The sequence below is a fragment of the Aplidium turbinatum genome, chromosome 2 (genome assembly GCF_918807975.1).
Source record: "Aplidium turbinatum chromosome 2, kaAplTurb1.1, whole genome shotgun sequence".
Lineage (NCBI taxonomy): Eukaryota > Metazoa > Chordata > Ascidiacea > Aplousobranchia > Polyclinidae > Aplidium > Aplidium turbinatum.
In genome coordinates this window covers 47,931,522-47,950,651 of record NC_137473.1, presented here as the reverse complement: position 1 = coordinate 47,950,651, position 19,130 = coordinate 47,931,522, and the positions used below count along the sequence as shown (strand labels likewise).

The following is a 19,130-nucleotide window of genomic DNA, read 5'->3' as shown; positions in this document are numbered from 1 at the left end:
TTGATCTTTGCCCAGGACTGAAAAAAAATCACAAAATGCAACTTATCTGGCAACGCTATTGAGGCTATTATCAGTCATTTGCTAATATGGAAAAATCTCTTTATTGCATTTCACCAAAATTTTAATTGTTTTTTGTTCCTACATAAGAAAACAAGATCTCCGCATCTTTTAGGCAATGTTTTTATCTTCAAAAAAATTTCAAATGTGGGTGTTTGTGATTACGGTTAAGTACGGTATGCTCTATCTGCCAAAGACTTCAAAATTTTCCAAATCAATTTAATTCAATTTATTTTTCTTTGTCAGAATGCAAAAGAAATGATATTGTGAAAAAGAAATACGGTAACAAAACCAACGAAAGGAAAAGGTGGCAAAACCTTAATGGTTTAAGACGTGCATAAAAGGATCTAATATTGCGGTATACGCATCAATAAATATACCGTAGTTAAGCACGGCCACCAAACACATATTCTTGTCTTTTAAATTTCCCTCAAATTAAGATAAAGTGAACCACCATTGTTGTTGCAAATATGCGCATGTTTAGGGCCTAATGATAGTGCCATTGAACGTTACCAAATTTTTTGTATGAAATGATTATTGAGCATTGACTAATGTTCATAATATCAAAGTATTGTTTGTATAGAGAGGATACCGTATATCATTTCAGTAAAAAAGTCTGAATATACACTAGTACTGTTAACACTGTGTTGCTAGAGTTAGGAAGGGTTAAGGTAAGGGTTAGAGTTAGGAATTAGATTAGGGTTTTGATCTTTGCCCAGGACTATAAAAAATTTCCAATATATATACAAGTTTTTGTTTTCAACAGCTTCAAACGTTTCTCAAATTAGGGCAGAATTCCTTATCTGGCAACACTATTGAGGCTATTATTACAGTATATAGTGTAAATATAGCCACAGCCAAAAAATAAATTGATTGATTGACTACATGTCCAGGATCGCAAACTATAAATGCTATTGATATTACAAAAAGTGCTTAATGCCCATCAAAAAAGCCAAGCAGAGCAAATTACATCAAATTCAGCTATATACTATTTTCTAATAAATAGATTCTATTTGAATAAGGACCTTCTACCTTCTAATGATCTCCAGTAAAGGGTGAAACAGGCTGTAGATGTTGCTAAAAATAGTAACTGAATTTGATTTACAGCACCCTAGATATAATGGTTGACAAGAAGAGTTTGTTGTTGTAAATGTTGCCAGTTTGTTGTTGTTGCCAATTCAAATACTGCTGTGCAATAAAGTTTTCCAAAGGAGTAAAAAGTGAATAAAACTATACTTTATTTTGAGAACTGTTCAGAAATTAGCAATGTCTGCTTGAATATTAAAGGTTTTTGAAATTATATAATGAACAAACATGCCTTTGCAAAACAAAAAAAGAAAAGCCACATGCTCAGAAGATGTGCAGATTAAAAAGAATAAAAAGAGGTTTGATTTAAATGTAAATGTGTTGTGTATTCCAGAGAATTTTGCTTAAATGCTTATATTGTAGCTAACTCATGCTTAATGGTCTAAAACTGTCCTTCGTCAGGGATCATAATATTTGAAACTTTACATTAAATGTTTGAAGATGTTAAACCCATTGAAGTTACATGGTTTTGTCTGTCTACTGTTCAACAAAGCAAACTCTACCAAAGCTTTATGTACTATTGTTTAGAGCTCGACCGATATATCGGTAAGCCGATATTTATCGGCCGATATCAGGAGTAACCGATATATTGTATCGGCTATTTTTCGCTGATAAACATCGGCCAGCAAAAGCACACTCAAAACCAATCACACATGCCTTTAGAAGAAACACAAGTTGCTCAAACGCTCATTTAAACTCTCTCGTATTAATTACGTTCAAGTGCAAGCGGCTGCACACAATCCATTTTTGCACGCAGCACTTGAGTATGCTTTTGAATGTCTTGTTGTGTGCACAACACGTGGAAGGCGATTTCAACTGCCAGCGCATCGGCTGGGGCTACAACAACATTAGGAGCGACGGAGATTTGCTGACTGACTGGGCCTTAGGGTGTATGGTTTTTTACAACCTATAGTGAAACCATTGTTTTTTGTCGGGAAATAAGTAGTTATGACCACATGTGAAATATTTTTTCTCAACTCCATGGTTTCGAGGTCCCAACTGCCACTTTTCTACATTTAAACAAACCTTATCTACAGTGTGTAACAAAAAAATAAACGCATCTCTTGATTTTCATTAACTGATCTATTTTTTTGATTCTGCTTCAAAAACACCAAACCCAATATGTTAGCAAGTGCAACAATAACTTTTCTCCATTTTATATTATTACGAGAACATGTAAGTTGAGTACTGAGCACACAAAAAAAGTAGATACATTTTTGGTACACACTGCATGAAACCATCAACACTACTACAATGTCCAAAGTACTCCTTTGATGCTTGTCTACACCAAAATTTTGCAATATCAGTCAGAAAACAAACATTTTAAACACTACCATAACACAAAAAGCACATAATCACATCAAAAACGAACAACAAGATTGAAATTTATTGCAGCAACATTCAGGGCTGGAGATGTGGAGCCAAGCATTTTCTCTGGAGCTGGAGCCTTTTTTAAATGTCTGTGGAGCCGAAGCTACAAAAATTTTATCTGCTCCAGCTTCAGGGTTGGGTAGCCTAATCTTGATTAGCTTAAAATCAAGTAGTAATACTGATAAACTGATAACATGAGGCTGCAAAACTACTACTTTAGTGTGCTTGCCCCTTTAAACAGAATTTTATATACTGTATAATGTATATATAATATTACAATGCAAATTACTAAACCGTTTTGTCCTACTGTGGTAAATGCCATAAACAATAAACATACTTAATGGAGCCGGCGCTGGAGCAATTTTTTAAAAATTTGCAGCTCCCGAGCTATTGCATGAATGCCTGATGGCTCCGAAGCTAGAGTCAGAGCTATTTGATAAATGCTTGATGGCGCTGGAGCCGAAGCCAATGCTCTCTTACAGTGGCTCCACAGCCCTGGCAACATTGAATGCTGCAAGTAATCAGTGCATCATCGAAATAAGATAACCTCTTATTCTGTCATCAACCTCATTAATTTTTTCCTGTGCCTGCATATCATTACTATCCTAACAGAGCTATTTGATAAATGCTTGATGGCGCTGGAGCTGAAGCCAATGCTCTCTTACAGTGGCTCCACAGCCCTGGCAACATTGAATGAGCATTGCAAGTAATCAGTGCATCATCGAAATAAGATAACCTCTTATTCGGTCATCAACCTCATTAATTTTTTCCTGGGCCTGCTTATCATTATTTTTCATTTATCATCTATCATTTACTTTTCCTTCAGTAATGCCTTTTTTCATAAAACCAATTGCTCTTTCATTTGACATCTGGTTGTTTTTTAATGAATGCCAGATGTTTGGGGTAGCGAGTGATAAACATGGTGAACATTGCATGGTAATGTCATAAAAAGAGGCAAGTTTCTTTTCACTTCTCAACAACATTGGGTTGTTTCTTTATTTGATGGGTTGGTAGTTATTTCATGGACATTCGGATGTTAGTAGCTGAAGTTGCCATTTTACAGTGTTACAAAACTACCATAAAATATTCTGTGAATGAATTAAATAAGGAAAAGTATAATGATATGCTGCAAGTACAATAGCTGTTTTTTTTTAATAATTAATCTATAAAACTCTTAGTTTCAGAGACTACCGAGTAACTCATTCTAAGTCACAAAACGGCTGGGATGGGAAGCTACACATCCCAGCAACAGCACTTCATGTTTGTCAATTTTGAGTGATCTGTTTGAGTTGACTACCTACCAGCGAATAGTGCTGGACCCTGTCAGCGACAATCTGTAAACCAAACAGTTCAATATGTTATTCCTAATAACATTGAACCAAGGCTAAAGTGTCTTTGGCTTGGTAATGAGATTAATTATTGAACTTGCAATTACAGTGCAAGTTGACCCCCGTCGTTTTCATAAAGCTGACTTGGACATTTTTAGGACCCTTGCAGCCACTGTTTGGGGCCCTTCCAGCCCCGTAGCTCTTTGAACCCCAGGCTAGTGACCACTGTGGCACACTTTTTTATATCGAACTCTTAATGTTACTCAATACTAACTGCAAAAAGCTTCAAAGTCCTTTTTAGTGGTTAAAATTCCCATCGCCGGTACCATGATTTTACACCAATTTCTTTCTTGAGTTGGGACCTTGAATTGTTGGAGTAGGAAAAAAATATTTTAGATAATGAGTTTTCAGCTTATTTCCCGACAAAAAAATTTGGTTTTGTTGGAAAATTTGAAAAAAAGTTTAAAAACCGTACACCCTAGTGGGCCTCTACAAACCATCTTGCTCTCCTATTCAACCCAAAGGAACCAGCCAGTTTCCACTCCGTTCCTGGCATCCAACCCGCTGAGCTTCGTCGTGAAGAAGCCACTCTGTCCCTCGGTCGACGGGCGCTGGAGCCCAGTGATGTACGCGCATACAAAAAATATTGACGCCGTCAGCGTTAACGCAAACGTTCGAAAAACCATACGCCGTATGCGTCAACGCAACTTGTAAAAAAAGTTGGCGGCGTCAGCGCATACACTAGCGTAAACTAATTTTGTTTGCGAGGTGCCAAACATTCACACAGTATAAACCACTTGAAACAAACAAGTTTTATTTTGAATTTCCACGAAGAAACACAAGCATCTGAAAGTGTTCATCTGACATTTTGCTGTGTTTTGGTTCCAATATGTATTTGCCCATGGAAAACATTCTTTCAACTGCAGCGCTGGAAGGTATTGGCGTGTTGTAGCGAAAAAAAGACATTAAAAAGTATGCGTTGACGCTATGCGCTAAAAAACCGTGAAAACTTTACGACGTAGCCTCAAGCGCAAACTATCCAAAAAATGTGGCCGCAAGCGTTAGCGTAAACAAAAAGTCTACGCCGCAGGTGTGCGGCGTTTACATTTGCGGCGTATACGTACATTTCTGTGTACTATGCAATGTGTACTATGTATGTGTACTATGCAATTGACAATTGACTAAATCTGTATTTATAAAAAAGTATTGTGTGCAATCTAACAGCATGTTAAGTATTGGCAATAAGCATTAAAGTGCTTTTGTTAATGTCATATTAAATATTATATATATATGTGATAAATACCTAAAAAAATAGAAACTAATTTAATAAGTGTATTACATATTAATCCACTATTCCATTGCAAGGTTTCAATTAATACTTATAACTAAGTCATTATAAATAGAAGAACATAGCATTATAAAGCCATCATGAACTGAGCAAGATTTGAAATTTTAATGAGCAAATCTGTGTTTGCTAAATTGAATATACATAATACTGCATTGATGCAATTGTGATGATTTCAGCCAAAAATCACAGAAAAAGATTGGTGAAATGTTTTCTTCACATTCACGCCAAAGAAATAATGCACATCCCAAATCACCAGAACCATTTTCTTTCAAGAAATGCTTGCAGTGGTTTAAAGAGTATGCAGGTACTTCATCAAATGGTAGATCAGTAGATAAATGTATTGAGTGTATTTTAATTTCAAACAACATTGCTGAATGCTAGTAGAGCTTAAAGGTTTTTTTTTGTTTTTTTGTGAAATATGTGAGCCTTAGAAAGTAAGTGAGAATGTTGGTGTAAATGCTTCACTTCATAATAATACAAAGATAGACAACAGTGTATAATTCATTAGTATCCATATAAGGCTTTCCGTTCAAAATTATCTTCACACACAAAATAATAATGCAATCAATATACAGTAGAACTCGGTTAATCCGGATTCGGTTAATCCGGATCTTCGCCTAATCCGGATGAAACTGGAAGTACAAATGATTTGTAATCTTTTTCTTGAGAAACGGCTTCGGATTATCCGGATTGTTTAATCCGGATCTTCGCCTATTCCGGACAAAAGTTGCGCTTTCTCTATCGCTTTATCCGGATTTTGCCGACAGTTTTGCCATTTTATGCTAAAACGTAACGTGGCTTATTGCGAGAAATTTCTTATCTATTGTTCCGTTAATGTGACGCAATAAATTATTGCGGATTTCTTCTTTTCATGAACAGTAATCCCTCCTAACGCAAAATTTGTGTGCAAATGCTCAAACTCGTACTGTAACTTGAAAAGATGTCGGTGGAATTTTCGGTGGTATGTCGGTGATGTTTTTCCAATAGAAGACTTTGTTTGATTTTTTGTAAGTTTTCCAAAGAAACTCGTCTTCTGTAACTGTTTTCAAAAGTTTTGAGTGACTACAGATTATTCCGACACGCATGTCTGAAGATATAACTTTTGCCAGTGTGTTCTTGCGTTAGACGCAGAGTCTACAAATACTTTCGTTTTACATGCATACTGCATTTCAAAAGAATTCTATCGCTAATGTGGTGATCGCGCGTCTCGGAATTGGCAGATGACCACACTAATGCGTTCAATTTCGGTGATTTTTACCGATACCCTTCTATCTAGGTAACGTCAGGCTTGATAGAACCGTCATCGGTTAATCCGGATCTTCGCCTAATCCGGATGGAATCGCCGGTCAAATCGAATCCGGATTAACCGAGTTCTACTGGTACAAACTGTACATACCTTTTATTCAAGATTAGCAAGTTCTAAGTGGAAAAAAGTTTTTCAGTAAAAATTTATCTCTTAAGATAGCCTACTAGTGGCAATGGTGAAATAAAGGTATATATTTTTCTTGTCAACCTCTTTATTACTGGTACGGTATTTCATCAAGAATTGACTTGAACAAACTTGAAGTCAACTATTTTTTTTTGGAACATCAACCTGCAGTCATGATATTATATCAACTTCTTAATTGGGGTGAATAACATTAGGCAGTTGTAATGTTTTCAAGGGAATGTATCAAACATGTTCCATGATAAGTTCTGTAGTTACTTTGTTAGAAGAATATTTTTTCTTTGCCTTAAATCAGTTAACACAACAACAAGGGTGCCACAGGTCAGAAGTTTTGTGTTTTACTTGGTATCAGACTTGATGGCATATGTGCCGACTTCCAGGCGGGCCGGGGGGCGGCGCCCCCCATAAATTTATGGTTGAGGAGCAACAAAAATGGTTATTACAAGTGGTGTTTCAAAGATAAAACACTTCACGAAAGAGATTTAGATAAATTAAACAGACTTAAAGAATGACGGAAGCAAAAAACAGCCTACGTTGTTCTTGCCCGCAAAACAGTAGTTGATCGCATGGCTTTCTCATACGGTACGGAAATTTCAAAGTAGATGGTAGAGTAACTTATGCTGCTGGAATAGTCACGTAACTATTCACTGCAATATTAAGTAAACCAGTTAAATTAGACGCGCTAGTTTCAACGAGGTCTTTCCGCTGTGAGATCAATTATGATTCAACAGAACGCATTGTTTTGTTCGCAATGTGTGAGAATCAAATCGAAAACCGATAAAAGAAAAGGTGTTTAATGGTCTTGGTCGCAGATATTGCCTGCATTAATGACGTCTCTTACCGCTATTATCACCTAACTAACCTGACATCATTGTTTTATGCGCCCGCTAAGGTTTGACTTCGATTTCAACGACCATGGAATGTTACGTAATAAGAACGATTATATCCTACACGCAAAAATAAAAAATTGATCTCTTAAAACAGCTCTTTCTGCTGTATTGTCTCGTGTGTTTTGCATATATTGCTCAACAAATGCATAAAGTTTTGAATCGACAAGAAATCATTAAATTTGAAAATTAAGGTTGAATCACTGCAAATAAACGTATTCAAAACTTTTACTTAGGCCGACGCGATTTCACAATCCGTAATCTACGTCGACAATGATTTTTCCGCAGCATAAGTGCGTTCATTTTGAAAACTGCCGAGCTGGAGACAACAGCTTGTCCCGTGTTAGTTGAACTTGTCTTTTTGAGGTGAAAATCACTTGCGAACATCTCGACCTATACTCGAGTATATCGACGGTCGAAAACAAGAAAGTCGTAAGTGACATTTTGAGAAATTCCTATTTTTGCATTTTCAAAACCTATGCACTTCGGGTTATCTACTACTATAGTTACAGATATTAATTCTCAAAGTAAAAGCGTCAACGAAATCCAATAAAAGAAAAAAAATGTGTTTTTTTGCGGAATGGCCCGTTTCGGTGAGTCCGATTTGGTGAGTCCGATCCCTTAACGGGGGATTTTTTCAATTTTTTTTTAAAATTATTGGGTACCGTAGCCTAATTATCATTGCCGTTTTAGGGTTAGGAGTTAGGGTTAGAGGTTAGGAACTCACCGAATCGAACTCACCGAATCGGACTCACCGAATCGGACTCACCAAATAGTAGCAGACCCGTTTTTTTGGCCCTTTACTCCAAAGTGTAAAAATGCACTTATGACTTTTTTTGTTTTTCGACCGTCGATATAGCCTACTGTATTCAATAAAAAACTTTCGATAAAAACAGAAGAGAAAACACTTCGCCGTTGTTAATGCTTTGAAGGTAAGTAATTAGCAAAACGAGCGAAACGAGGTTAATAAAACTGATCCTGGTTTTATTAGCGGGTTTTCATCCTGCTTGAGATCATGATTTTTTGCGTTTTATTTCTATAACTGCACTGTTTTGATCGTTGTTATTCACTCGCACAAAAAGGCAATGAATCGGCTTGTTTTCCAACTGTTCCAATTATGAGCTAACAATATCAAAATTTTTAAGACTAGGCGTACTGCATGCGTAAAACTAATCGTTTCAAGCAGCGGTTCTAATAAATTCGGGTTGCGACCTAGGTGTCAATATAAACAAGACGGTAAGCTTAATCAAAGACTATTTTAATTGAGTAAAATAGTGTTATGGTTATGACGTCGTCGCCTTTCTCGCCTGCCAAGGTTTTTTGAAAAGTTGGCGCCTATGCTTGATGGTCTTCCATGCCCATTGCCCACTTTATGTAGGTTACTTTGGTCATGCTCTAAGTCAGGGGCGGGCAACTTCTATAGTCAGCGGGCCTGATATGGGAAAATGAAGTACTTGGCGGGCCGGATTCATGAATCGCTACATTAATCGCGTACCGGTATTTATCTACCTAGACTAGGAATACATCGTATTTAATGTAATGTAAACTTTAAGTTTAAGGTATAGAGATTAAAAACAGTATTTAATGAATTTATTACCGTAATGTACTTCAATAGCTGCTGAAGTCAATGAGACATCTGTGGTCGATCAAAGTTGTCAAGTTCTTTAAACTCTGGCTGCATGTCGGACGTAGAAACCCTCAGTAAAACCGCACGGGAACATCAGTGAGATTGGATCGCAGCTTTGTCTTGTTAATGGTCATGGTCGAAACTGTTTGCTCGCAAATGTATATACGGTAGACCCGAACAGAACAAATAGTTTCATGGCCATCTTTCTCAGGTTGGCAAACTTGGACTCATTCAGTGACGCATAAAATTTGTCAATGCTTTTAGATTGGAATATCTCTTTCAGGGTAGTCACACTGCAAATCAATCAATTCCAGCTGTAGAGCATCCAGCACCTTTTCAAAGTCAGTTGTAAAGGATGATGACAAGATATCAAACTCGGCAGAAAGTTTCTGGAAGTCCGCAAAACGACGATCAAATTCATTGTCTAGTGCAGATATCATATTGGTGTACTTCTCAATTGTCATCATCCGTGACGCGACAATTCATCGAAACGACACTTAATCGAACCGACTGTTTATCGAAACGACAGTTCATCGACCGACTGTTTATCGAAACGACAGTTTATCGGACGACGAATCTTCCGAAACAAATTTTATCTAGGGTTAGGGTTAGTCGTTCGATTAATTTTCGTTCGTTTAACAGACGTTTCGATTAACCGTCGTTCGATTAATAGTCGTTCGATCAATAGTCGTTCGATCTATACTACTGTCGTAGTACCGTCATCATCTGGGGTGCCGTAGTTTCGAGTGTTGGAAAGTGTGTTGTGATATTCTGATTGAGCAGACGAGAAAATAGTTTTAGCTTCACCCTGAATGCCTTCACTGTTGAGTACATTTCGTGAGCAAAAGTGCCCTTCCCTTGAAGTCTGGTGTTCAATTCTTACAAGAGACAAAGAAAAAGGATGGAAGGGCCCGTTTATGACAGAAAATAACATGCTTGTCACTTGACTAAAAACCGAAAACAAAGAACTAAAGAATAACTAACAATCACTATTATTTGACGTATTAAGCAAGTAGTGGGGGGTTGCGGCAGAGTGTGGCCGTGGGCCATTATCATGTAAAGACCGGAAACTGTCTCCGGGCCGCTCAAAATCCCGTCGCGGGCCGGGTCCGGCCCGCGGGCTGTATGTTGCCCGCCCCTGCTCTAAGTTATACTTCCACTACATTAGACCGACTGCACTAAAGTGTAATTACTAACTAATGCTACTCAGTTAACGCTGCGCTCATTTTTTAAAAGACTTTTTGCTAATTTTTACCATCTAACAGAATATTGATTCTGCAGTGCAATGAATATTTTTATGGTCAGATATTTCAAAGTTAAAAAAAATTCAAGCTGAATTCTAATCTTCAAAAATAGTAATACTGTGAAGGACCAAAGCGAACCAGGTTCTTGACAATTTTCATGTAGGCCTTAACATTAATGTTCAGCTGGATAATATATGACTATTTCAATATATCTTTTTTTTCAAATGATGCATTTTATGTGGCCACAGTGTTATGGCAAAAATGAATTTCTATTTTGTTGATTTTATTGCAGTTTTATAATGTTGTTTGATGCATTCAACTTAATTTGTTGCCAATCATTTTTCAATAATATTTTTGGGTTAATCTTGGTTTCTGAACAAAATAGTTAGTCCACATTCCATCATTATCTCTTTGATTACCAATTCTACAAAGTTGTATTTTGTTAGTTTTTTTAAGTTGTATTATCCTTAACCAGAAAATGAGCAGATTGGACCTGAAGGAATAGAATCACTTTGCAAGTCCATTGGAGTGGAGCCTGACGATATTGTCATGCTTGTTATTGCGCAAAAGCTTAATGCACAGACAATGGGATTTTTCACATTGCAAGAATGGACAAACGGAATGCAGAACTTACAGTATGTTTTCTTATTTCAAAAATTAAGCACTGCTTTCGATCGCTTGAGTCACATTTACATGCAAGAAATAATGCAGAGGAAAAAAATACCTGCTTTTTTCAACAGTTTAAAATTCTTTCAAATCGTTGCTATTGTTGTGGTTTGTTTATCACCGAAATGTTTTTTTTCTGCTTCTGTTACAGATGTGACAGCAGCGCAAAACTACAGAGTAAATTATGCGGATTGCGAGTTCTTTTGAACGATTCCTCCTATTTCAAGTCTGTTTATCGATATGCGTTTGATTTTGCCAAGGTGTGAGTTCAACGTACAGTATAAATAGACGTTTGTTGCGGTTTTGTCAAAACCCCATCGCATCCTAGTTTTGCACGCTTGTGACATTACTTAAACGTATGTAGAATGGAGCGTTTTTATTGGCTGTCAGCCGGGTCTCGCTGTGAATGCTTGCTATAATAGGCTGCCGAGGAACACATATTACTTCAACGTTTTTATTCACTTGCGGTTAACAAGCAACAGTTATATTTTGGAAGAATCTTGTCTACAACTTTTTCACCAGACATGAAAGCAAGTGGGCCAAGACATTTCAACAGAAATCTATCTGGATACTATTTAACGTCTCTTGCTTCCCGTACTGCGAGAGTTGGACTGCAACGAATGTCTGGTGGCATTTCTCCACGCCACCAGATCCTGAGAGCCAACCGAAACAAAATGATAATGAGAAATGGTTAAAGCAATTTGTTTTATCGATTAGTCACATATCGGTTGATTGAGACTAAGCTGGATGAATGAAGTGACGTTGCATTTTTTTGTTTGTTTGAAGGAAGCTGGTCAGAGAACTATGGACTCCGACACAGCTCGTGGAATGCTTGATGTGTTGTTAACGAACCGATGGCCTTTGTATCCACGATTTCAATCATACTTGGAAGTGAGTATGTGTTTAAGGTTTTATTTGCAATAACCTGTCATGCTGCTCTAAAACTGCTATTAGCATAAAGTCATCAAATGTTTCTATATTTACATCGTCTTTCGAGGATGCAAAGGCGGCAGTTTTTGCTCAGGGACACACCTCTGCTTTAAAATCCGCCGTTTTTACATCGATTCAATGTATGCCTTATTCCATTATTTCCCTAAGACCTCGAAGTGCAAAGCAATCAACCGAGACCAATGGAACAACATTTTAGAGTTCAGCAGACTGATACGACCTGATCTCTCCAACTACGACATGGATGGTGCTTGTAAGTTTGTTTTTGTATCCTGCTTACATAGCAGCTTTTGGACGTTGGAAATGTTTTTGTCAACAATTTTTGTTGTAGCAGTTGTTTTTGCATTATTTTTACCGCCTGGCTTAGTAATCAGCAACCACTTAGCCTTGAGGCAGTCATTATAAGACCGCACAGAAACAACCGATTCGTTTTGTGGCATTCTGAATTTAATGAAATGAACCTACGATAACGTTCACAGGCCTTAAAACTAGTGTTTTTTTTCCGGCAGCCATCGTGGCCTACCGAGAGCTCCTTCTCGGCGGCCAAATCTGCGTGCTTGGAAGCCAAAATACAAATAGGCTAACGATAGCACAAGTAAATAGAATTAAACTTGCAACAATGCCAAAATGATCACTTAGCGTTGAAGTCTGGCGACGTACTGCAATAGAATCATTGTACCACGCAATAACTCCTTTATCGGAATTGTAATCCGGTAATGCGGGACCATCTAACAACCCTAAATTGTTTTCACTGCTCGCTGCTCAGTGAATTGTTTCAACTGCATACCACCTTTCATAAAACCTGACCATTTATTCCGTTATGATGTCACCATTGAGGGTGTGAAGTCACTAACCCACAGCGGGAACATTTCTCAACTATGTAGACACGTGTTTTCCCGTCGGATGTCAACTAACCTACCCAGACAACAAAATCCGTCATTTTTACATTAATTCTACGTTTGCAGTCGTTAAATCAGGGAAAAATTACAAATTTTGTTTCGGATTAACACTTCGTTAAAATAAACGTCGGGAATTACAAACAAGACGTATAGCTGGTGATCGCAGCTGGATATTTTCCATACAATACCAAATGTTTTCGCACAATGCAACAGTGGTGATTATGACGTGCTGACCTAATTCTGCGTCACTCTTTGATACTACATATTTTCGACAGTTAATCCACGATCATTCTAAATTGCGAAATTAAATAATTAGCTAGAAGAAACCGGCGGCCAAATTGGCCGACTGAGGAGGTAGCACCGGCGGTCATTCAAGCACTACTTAGCGGCGATGGCCGCCGGCTGCTTTAAGGCTTGCGTTCACTTCACTTTTTTTTTATTAATTTAATGGCCACTGTGACCAGGTTGTGGAAGTGTTTGAACCAGTCTGTATTTCGAAAAAGATTACTTACACCCGTAGTCAGTGATGTAGCAGCACCATCTGTAGCACTTGCATTTTGGTAACAATTGTCGTCAACCAACAAATTTTGAAAAGTTCAAGAGGTTGCTGGAAATTTTCCATAGTACAAAAAACTACCAATTTGGCAATATAAATTCGAAAACGGAGAATACATTGGACGCTCCCAATGTAGGTCTATAGTAGATGAGCTTATTGCGTACAAGTTAATGTTGCATACAATTGCAATTTATGCATCTTAGCTATGTAGTAGTAGTCCAGTTTTAATCCGGTGATGTCCCCGTTACGAAGGTAGCCGGATTCACCTCCAAGTGCCGCAATCGCCACACACCCTGACTCCACATCGATCTGTCTAAGTGTCTAACGCGTCCTCTCCTGTAAAGCCCACTTCCACCTTGCTGCTTTCCTCTTCAACTTGCCTTTTCCACGTTTTCTTGGGTCTTCCTTGTTTTCTACGACCCTCCGCTTAGGGAGCGTTCAAATATTACGTAATGCTGTTTTCCGAATTTTTGACCCCCCCTCCCCCATGTGACGCCAACGTAACGTTTTTGTCAACCCCCCCCTCCCCCACGTGACGCTTTTCCATTACAAAGCCCGTTTTGCCAGTGTATATCAAAATTATGACGTGGAAACACGTGCTGATAAAATATCTTGGTTTGTATGCACCTAAAGCTTACGTTTGAGACATGAAATTTTAGCTATATTCTTTTTTTGGATTAAAACGTTATGTACCTACTGAAAACGTCTAGTAGCCCACCGTCCAAAATGTTTCTATCCAAACCTTTCATTGTTTGGTTATGTATTGAAAGAAACATCACAAAAGCGCAAAAGAAACCGCAAGGAAAGCTAAGCATCTTCGAATGGGGTCATCAATGCTTCAAAAATGTTTCTATATATTGGAGCAATAGCCTACTCTCGCTTTGTGTGGTTCGAACTTGATGGATAATTGTCTTCTTCAGACTCGCACGTATGAATGTCTTCTACCTGTTGAGAGGTTTGTGTCAAAGTCATTTGGTTCTTTAATGAACATATGTAGGCCTAGGTTATGTAACAGTCATAGGCAGTGGCGTACGCAGGATTTTCTGAAGGGGGGGGGCATTGACAGTAGCGTAGCCAGGAATTTTGAAAGGGGGGAAAGTTTGACGACCGGTGGGCTTAGCCCGACGGCGTTTTCGCCTAAGACGACACCCAGCGGCGGGGGGTCTGGGGGGCCTCCCCCAGAAAATTTTGAAAAATTACTTTGAATTTGGTGCATTCTGAGAGCATTTGCAACAAAAATGTGGGTATAAATATTCCTGTAAAATGGTGCTGTCAGGTTGCATAGCAAAAGGATAAGATCATGTTTTCTTCGGCATTTTTCGGAAATAAAGCTAAGTCTATGTTTTCTTGTTGCTAATTCCTGGCTGAAATGTTTGGTATTGGCAAAACTCGCTCTTGCAGTTTTGTTTAAAATTAGGCAAGTTTTTTTTTAGACAAAGCATCATTCCCAAGCATAAAGAGACTGAAAGCATCATTCTCAATATCGTGACGTCACACGCGTGCCAAAGAGGGGGTTGTAACCCCACCCCCCCCCCCCCCTGGCTACGCCACTGGCCATTGATATCTCGGACGTCTTCATGATATCCCAGTATGGTTTTAGTTTAGACTTTATCCATTTCTTTCTCGCTATAACAGGCTTACAGAACACTATGCTACATTGGCATACCTGGGGTGGGGTAGGTGGATTGGGCTATGTATTTCGTATTGGCTTAGTCTATACAACAACATTGTTAGCCTAATTGCTTTGACAGTGCAATCCAAAACATATTGAATGCTTTAATCTACGTCGTTAACTACTAAAATATTTTTCGGGGGGGGGGGGGGGGCATGACCCAACGGCCCCCCCCCCCCCTCTGCGTACGCTAGTGGTCATAGGTACACCTGCATACCTGTTCATCACCATGTGTCGCTTTTTTGCTGCTTGACTCGGAAAGTATGCACAAATAAACTACCGTACCGTACTCGTAAGCGTTACGTAACGTTTTGCTTGAACCCCCTCCCCCCGATGTGACGCTAACGTAACGCTTTTCATAACCCCCCCCCCCCTCCCCCTCGATAGCGTTACGTAATATTTGAACGGTCCCTTATTTAAAGATCAATCATCGAGCCTTTGCAAAAATACTTTAATTGAAAATCACAGTCATTAGACATGATCAACAATGCATTAATCCCATAATTTTATTAACTAACTTTCAAACAACTTCTCACGTATCTTGCCTGTAGAAACGCTCATCAAAGAAAAAATTTAAGACAAAGACAAAATGGATTCACAAAGAAGAACATTTTGTTAACCTTTGCAGCACACCCAGCGTCTCAGCGTTTCTTTAGCATAGGCTGTGTAGTGTGTAGCCTCAGCCTACTAGTCGTTTGAACAAAAGATTTATACTGCTAGTCTGCAGCAATGGACAAGAATTTATGTTTAAAGCTGATTTATTAATTATGTTTTTGCCGTTCCCTTGAACCTACCACTCATAGATTTATCTACTGGGTACGTTAGGTCTCTGCTCCTAGTCTGGCTGATTACCCCATTCAATGCAATGTGATTAAGAGTTTTTGTTTACTTTTAACTGACGGTATAACGATAATCCTTTTGGAACATAAGCAACTGTCGATGTCGTGGCTTAAACGTTGTCTCTTGCATTTTTGTATTTTCAGGGCCTGTTCTTATGGATGAATTCGTGGAGTGTATAAAGGAGACCAGTGCGAACTAATATCTATAGACAATTTTCGCTTGTTTTCTATTTATTTTGTTTGTTTAGATTTAAATGTGCGCCTTATGCTGGCCAAGCAACTCATGGGGGTTAAACTATCTAATCAATGAGTTTCATCGTAACTCTTCCAATGCGCATAATGACCCATAGAAGGCTTATTGAGTGTAAAGCTCCAAAAAATTAAGTCCAGTCACATCAAATCTGCTGCTATATAGGCTTTTCCAGGCAAAAGTAAGTTACAAGTCCGGTGAAAGTTTTTTTGTTGATATTAATCCAAGTTTCACCAACGTTATTTATATGCGACATATTCTACTTTCCTCAGGGAAAGTATGAAATTTGAAAGATGTTTCATCCGGGCTGCGAATTCAGATAAAAATATTCTGGTCTTGTCTTCACAGCCTTGTTTTTATTGCCTAGTCTGACAATGTGGGCGACTGTACCAATGTCAAATTCGTTCGCTTGTGAATGTAGTTAATAAAACGGTTGATTTATTGCAAATACAACATTTTAACAGTTCATAGCAATTTCTGCTTTGTAAAACTTAAAAGCTGCATTGAATGCAAGAACTTTTAGAAATATAGGACGTGTTTCGATCTGATGAAAGAAGGAAAGTCTTTCAATAATAGTGTTGCCTGGTGTTATTTCATTTCAAGTGTTATGTTTAGTTCGTCAAAGTTAGATTGAAAACGAAACAAAATTGTTGCAAAAGTAGGCTACCGTAACAATTTCTAACTACTCTGTATTCAACGGTACCCAGTCGGTGGGATAATTCCCCGGCAAACAATCAGATTCTTCTCTGACGGTGCTTTACTCTGCCGAATTTTGATAACCGACCCTGCGTCAAAAGTCCCGAGACGCATTGAGAAGAATTTGCTAAAGTCGATCATAATTTAAATGCTTATAAATGCTTTTCTGTAAGTTTCATAAAAAAAGTACTAAATAGAAATTTTACGACCTTTGCAAAGAATCGCGCAAAAGAACAGCTTTAAATTCAGATTCGCGGTGAAAAAATACAAGAGAAATGACGTTGCTGCACTGCTTGAGACGGTGCCTCCAAATACCTATTGTCAAGGTTGCCTGTTTCCAATCGGACCATTTTTGCCGATTACGATTGGAGTTTAGAGTTAACATTAGGTATGGTCAGAAAACACTTCAAAATTGCTGCCAATTTCTGAAAATGCTTGATAATTTTTAAAGTTTTGCCTGCCAAACTGGGCTAGTTTTGCTTTCCAGTTGCGGAAAATTTTTAGCAGTTGTGATGTTGTTGATTTCATTAATTGCTTATTATTTCAAGCAGACTTTAAAAGAACAAATATTATTTTTAGTTCAAAACACCTTGCAACACTGACAATGCCTGACATCCTCTTCCGCCAATCGCCATCTTTCGGTAAAGAGGTGGCCATGTGGTCCAACCAGTTGTTTCTTGAACTGGATCGTCATGCTATTGTCTGTTTGTTTGTCTGCTACTTTTTTCAACAATATGCCGAATTGGATTGCTTTTTTACTTGACACATAAAACATACAGTAACCCACGTTTCTCATATTACTGTGACATGCATGCCACTCAGGGCCGGATTTAAACCATGAGAGGCCCTAAGCTATTCCATTTGTGAGGCCCTCCCTATTTTTGAGCTTAGAATTTCTCTCTAAACAACATCACATGTCATTGCTTAATGTTAAAAATATGAGTGCATTAAACTCTTCGTTCTTTTCATTTTCCACATTCATGGGTGCAAATTTTTAATTAAAAAAATAAAAATTTAGTTAAAGCAATTTTGCTTTTAATTTTAATTTCTTTGATCAAACAACCGTTACAATAATTGTAAAGTTTATTTACGAGGACATAAGAAGTATTTACAGCCATCAAATAGAGTAAGACTATGCTACCAATTTTTTTTCTAGCTTTCGTCAAAGCAAAATCATGCAAAAGTTCATCAAAATTTATCTGTTTAAGTTTGTCACTCTCAATGCTCAGTGCGGACAACCTTTCTTGAAACATTGTCGATCTCAGTTTATTTTTGATGCTTTTGAGCCTTGAGAAAGATCTCTCTCCTGAGCAGTTAGTGACCATTAAGCTTAGAAACAGTCTTAATATTGTTTCCACATTAGGAAAGGCAGTGTTAATTTTTTCCTTGAACATAATTTCATAAAGGTTTCCATGAGACAAGGAAATAGATTGCTCTTCTGTACCGGCAAGCCCTTGGTTTTGTGTTTGTCTCATGTAGTCTACAAATGAAAATGTAGAAGTTCATCAGTAAGTTTCGGGTCAACATCTTCCGGATACGCTTCCTTTAAAAGTCCTACGCCTCGTACAATTTCTACCTTAGTTGCTTTCAGATTAGCAAGAAAGAGGAACATTTCTGCAATGTCACGGTACACATTAGCTCTTTTTCTTAAAATATGTCTTTAAGTGCATCGAGCATAGAGATAAAGAAATTTATTTTAAACCTTTCTTTTGAAAAGAGTTCACTTAAAGCGTCAGGTGCATTTCTTTGTCTCCTATAGTGACAGCTCTGTGGTTAATATTCGGCAAGGTTGCTTTTGCCTGGTGATCAAACTCATTTCTAATTTCGCTTAGAAAGTCTGTCAAACTAGTTGTGTATAGAATTTTCTACTCTGAAAGAAGGCTTGATATATATATACTTTTGGTAGGGTTTAAACTTGTCAAGTTTTTAAAAGAATTACAAACTTTGAAACCGAATTTCGAGGCCCCTTGACGTTGAGGCCCTAGGCTTCAGCCTGCCTAGCCTATTGGTCAATCCGGCCCTGATGCCACTATACTACATCCCAGCTAGCGGGCCTGTCATTTTCGACTACTGAGTAGGCTACTGACTACCTCGTCCACCTGTTTTTAAAGCTATATAACCACAATTTACAAAAAAAGAATGGCTTTACAAAAAAGGAGAACGTGAAACTTCTAAAAACAGACAGCTTAATAGGGGAACAAACGAAGGA

The 19,130-nt window shown here is 38.0% G+C and overlaps 1 protein-coding gene across 1 annotated transcript; it reads left to right on the top strand.

The window, feature by feature from the left end:
- The first annotated feature begins 1,302 nt into the window (after positions 1–1,302).
- Positions 1,303–16,693, top strand: LOC145788195 (DCN1-like protein 5). Its single transcript, XM_082599885.1, has 7 exons — positions 1,303–1,442; positions 5,367–5,494; positions 10,871–11,030; positions 11,213–11,321; positions 11,848–11,952; positions 12,160–12,262; positions 16,120–16,693. Exons 1-7 carry the CDS (start codon positions 1,372–1,374, stop codon positions 16,173–16,175), a joined length of 732 nt encoding a protein of 243 aa, XP_082456011.1. The 5' UTR covers positions 1,303–1,371; the 3' UTR covers positions 16,176–16,693.
- Positions 16,694–19,130: the final 2,437 nt, after the last annotated feature.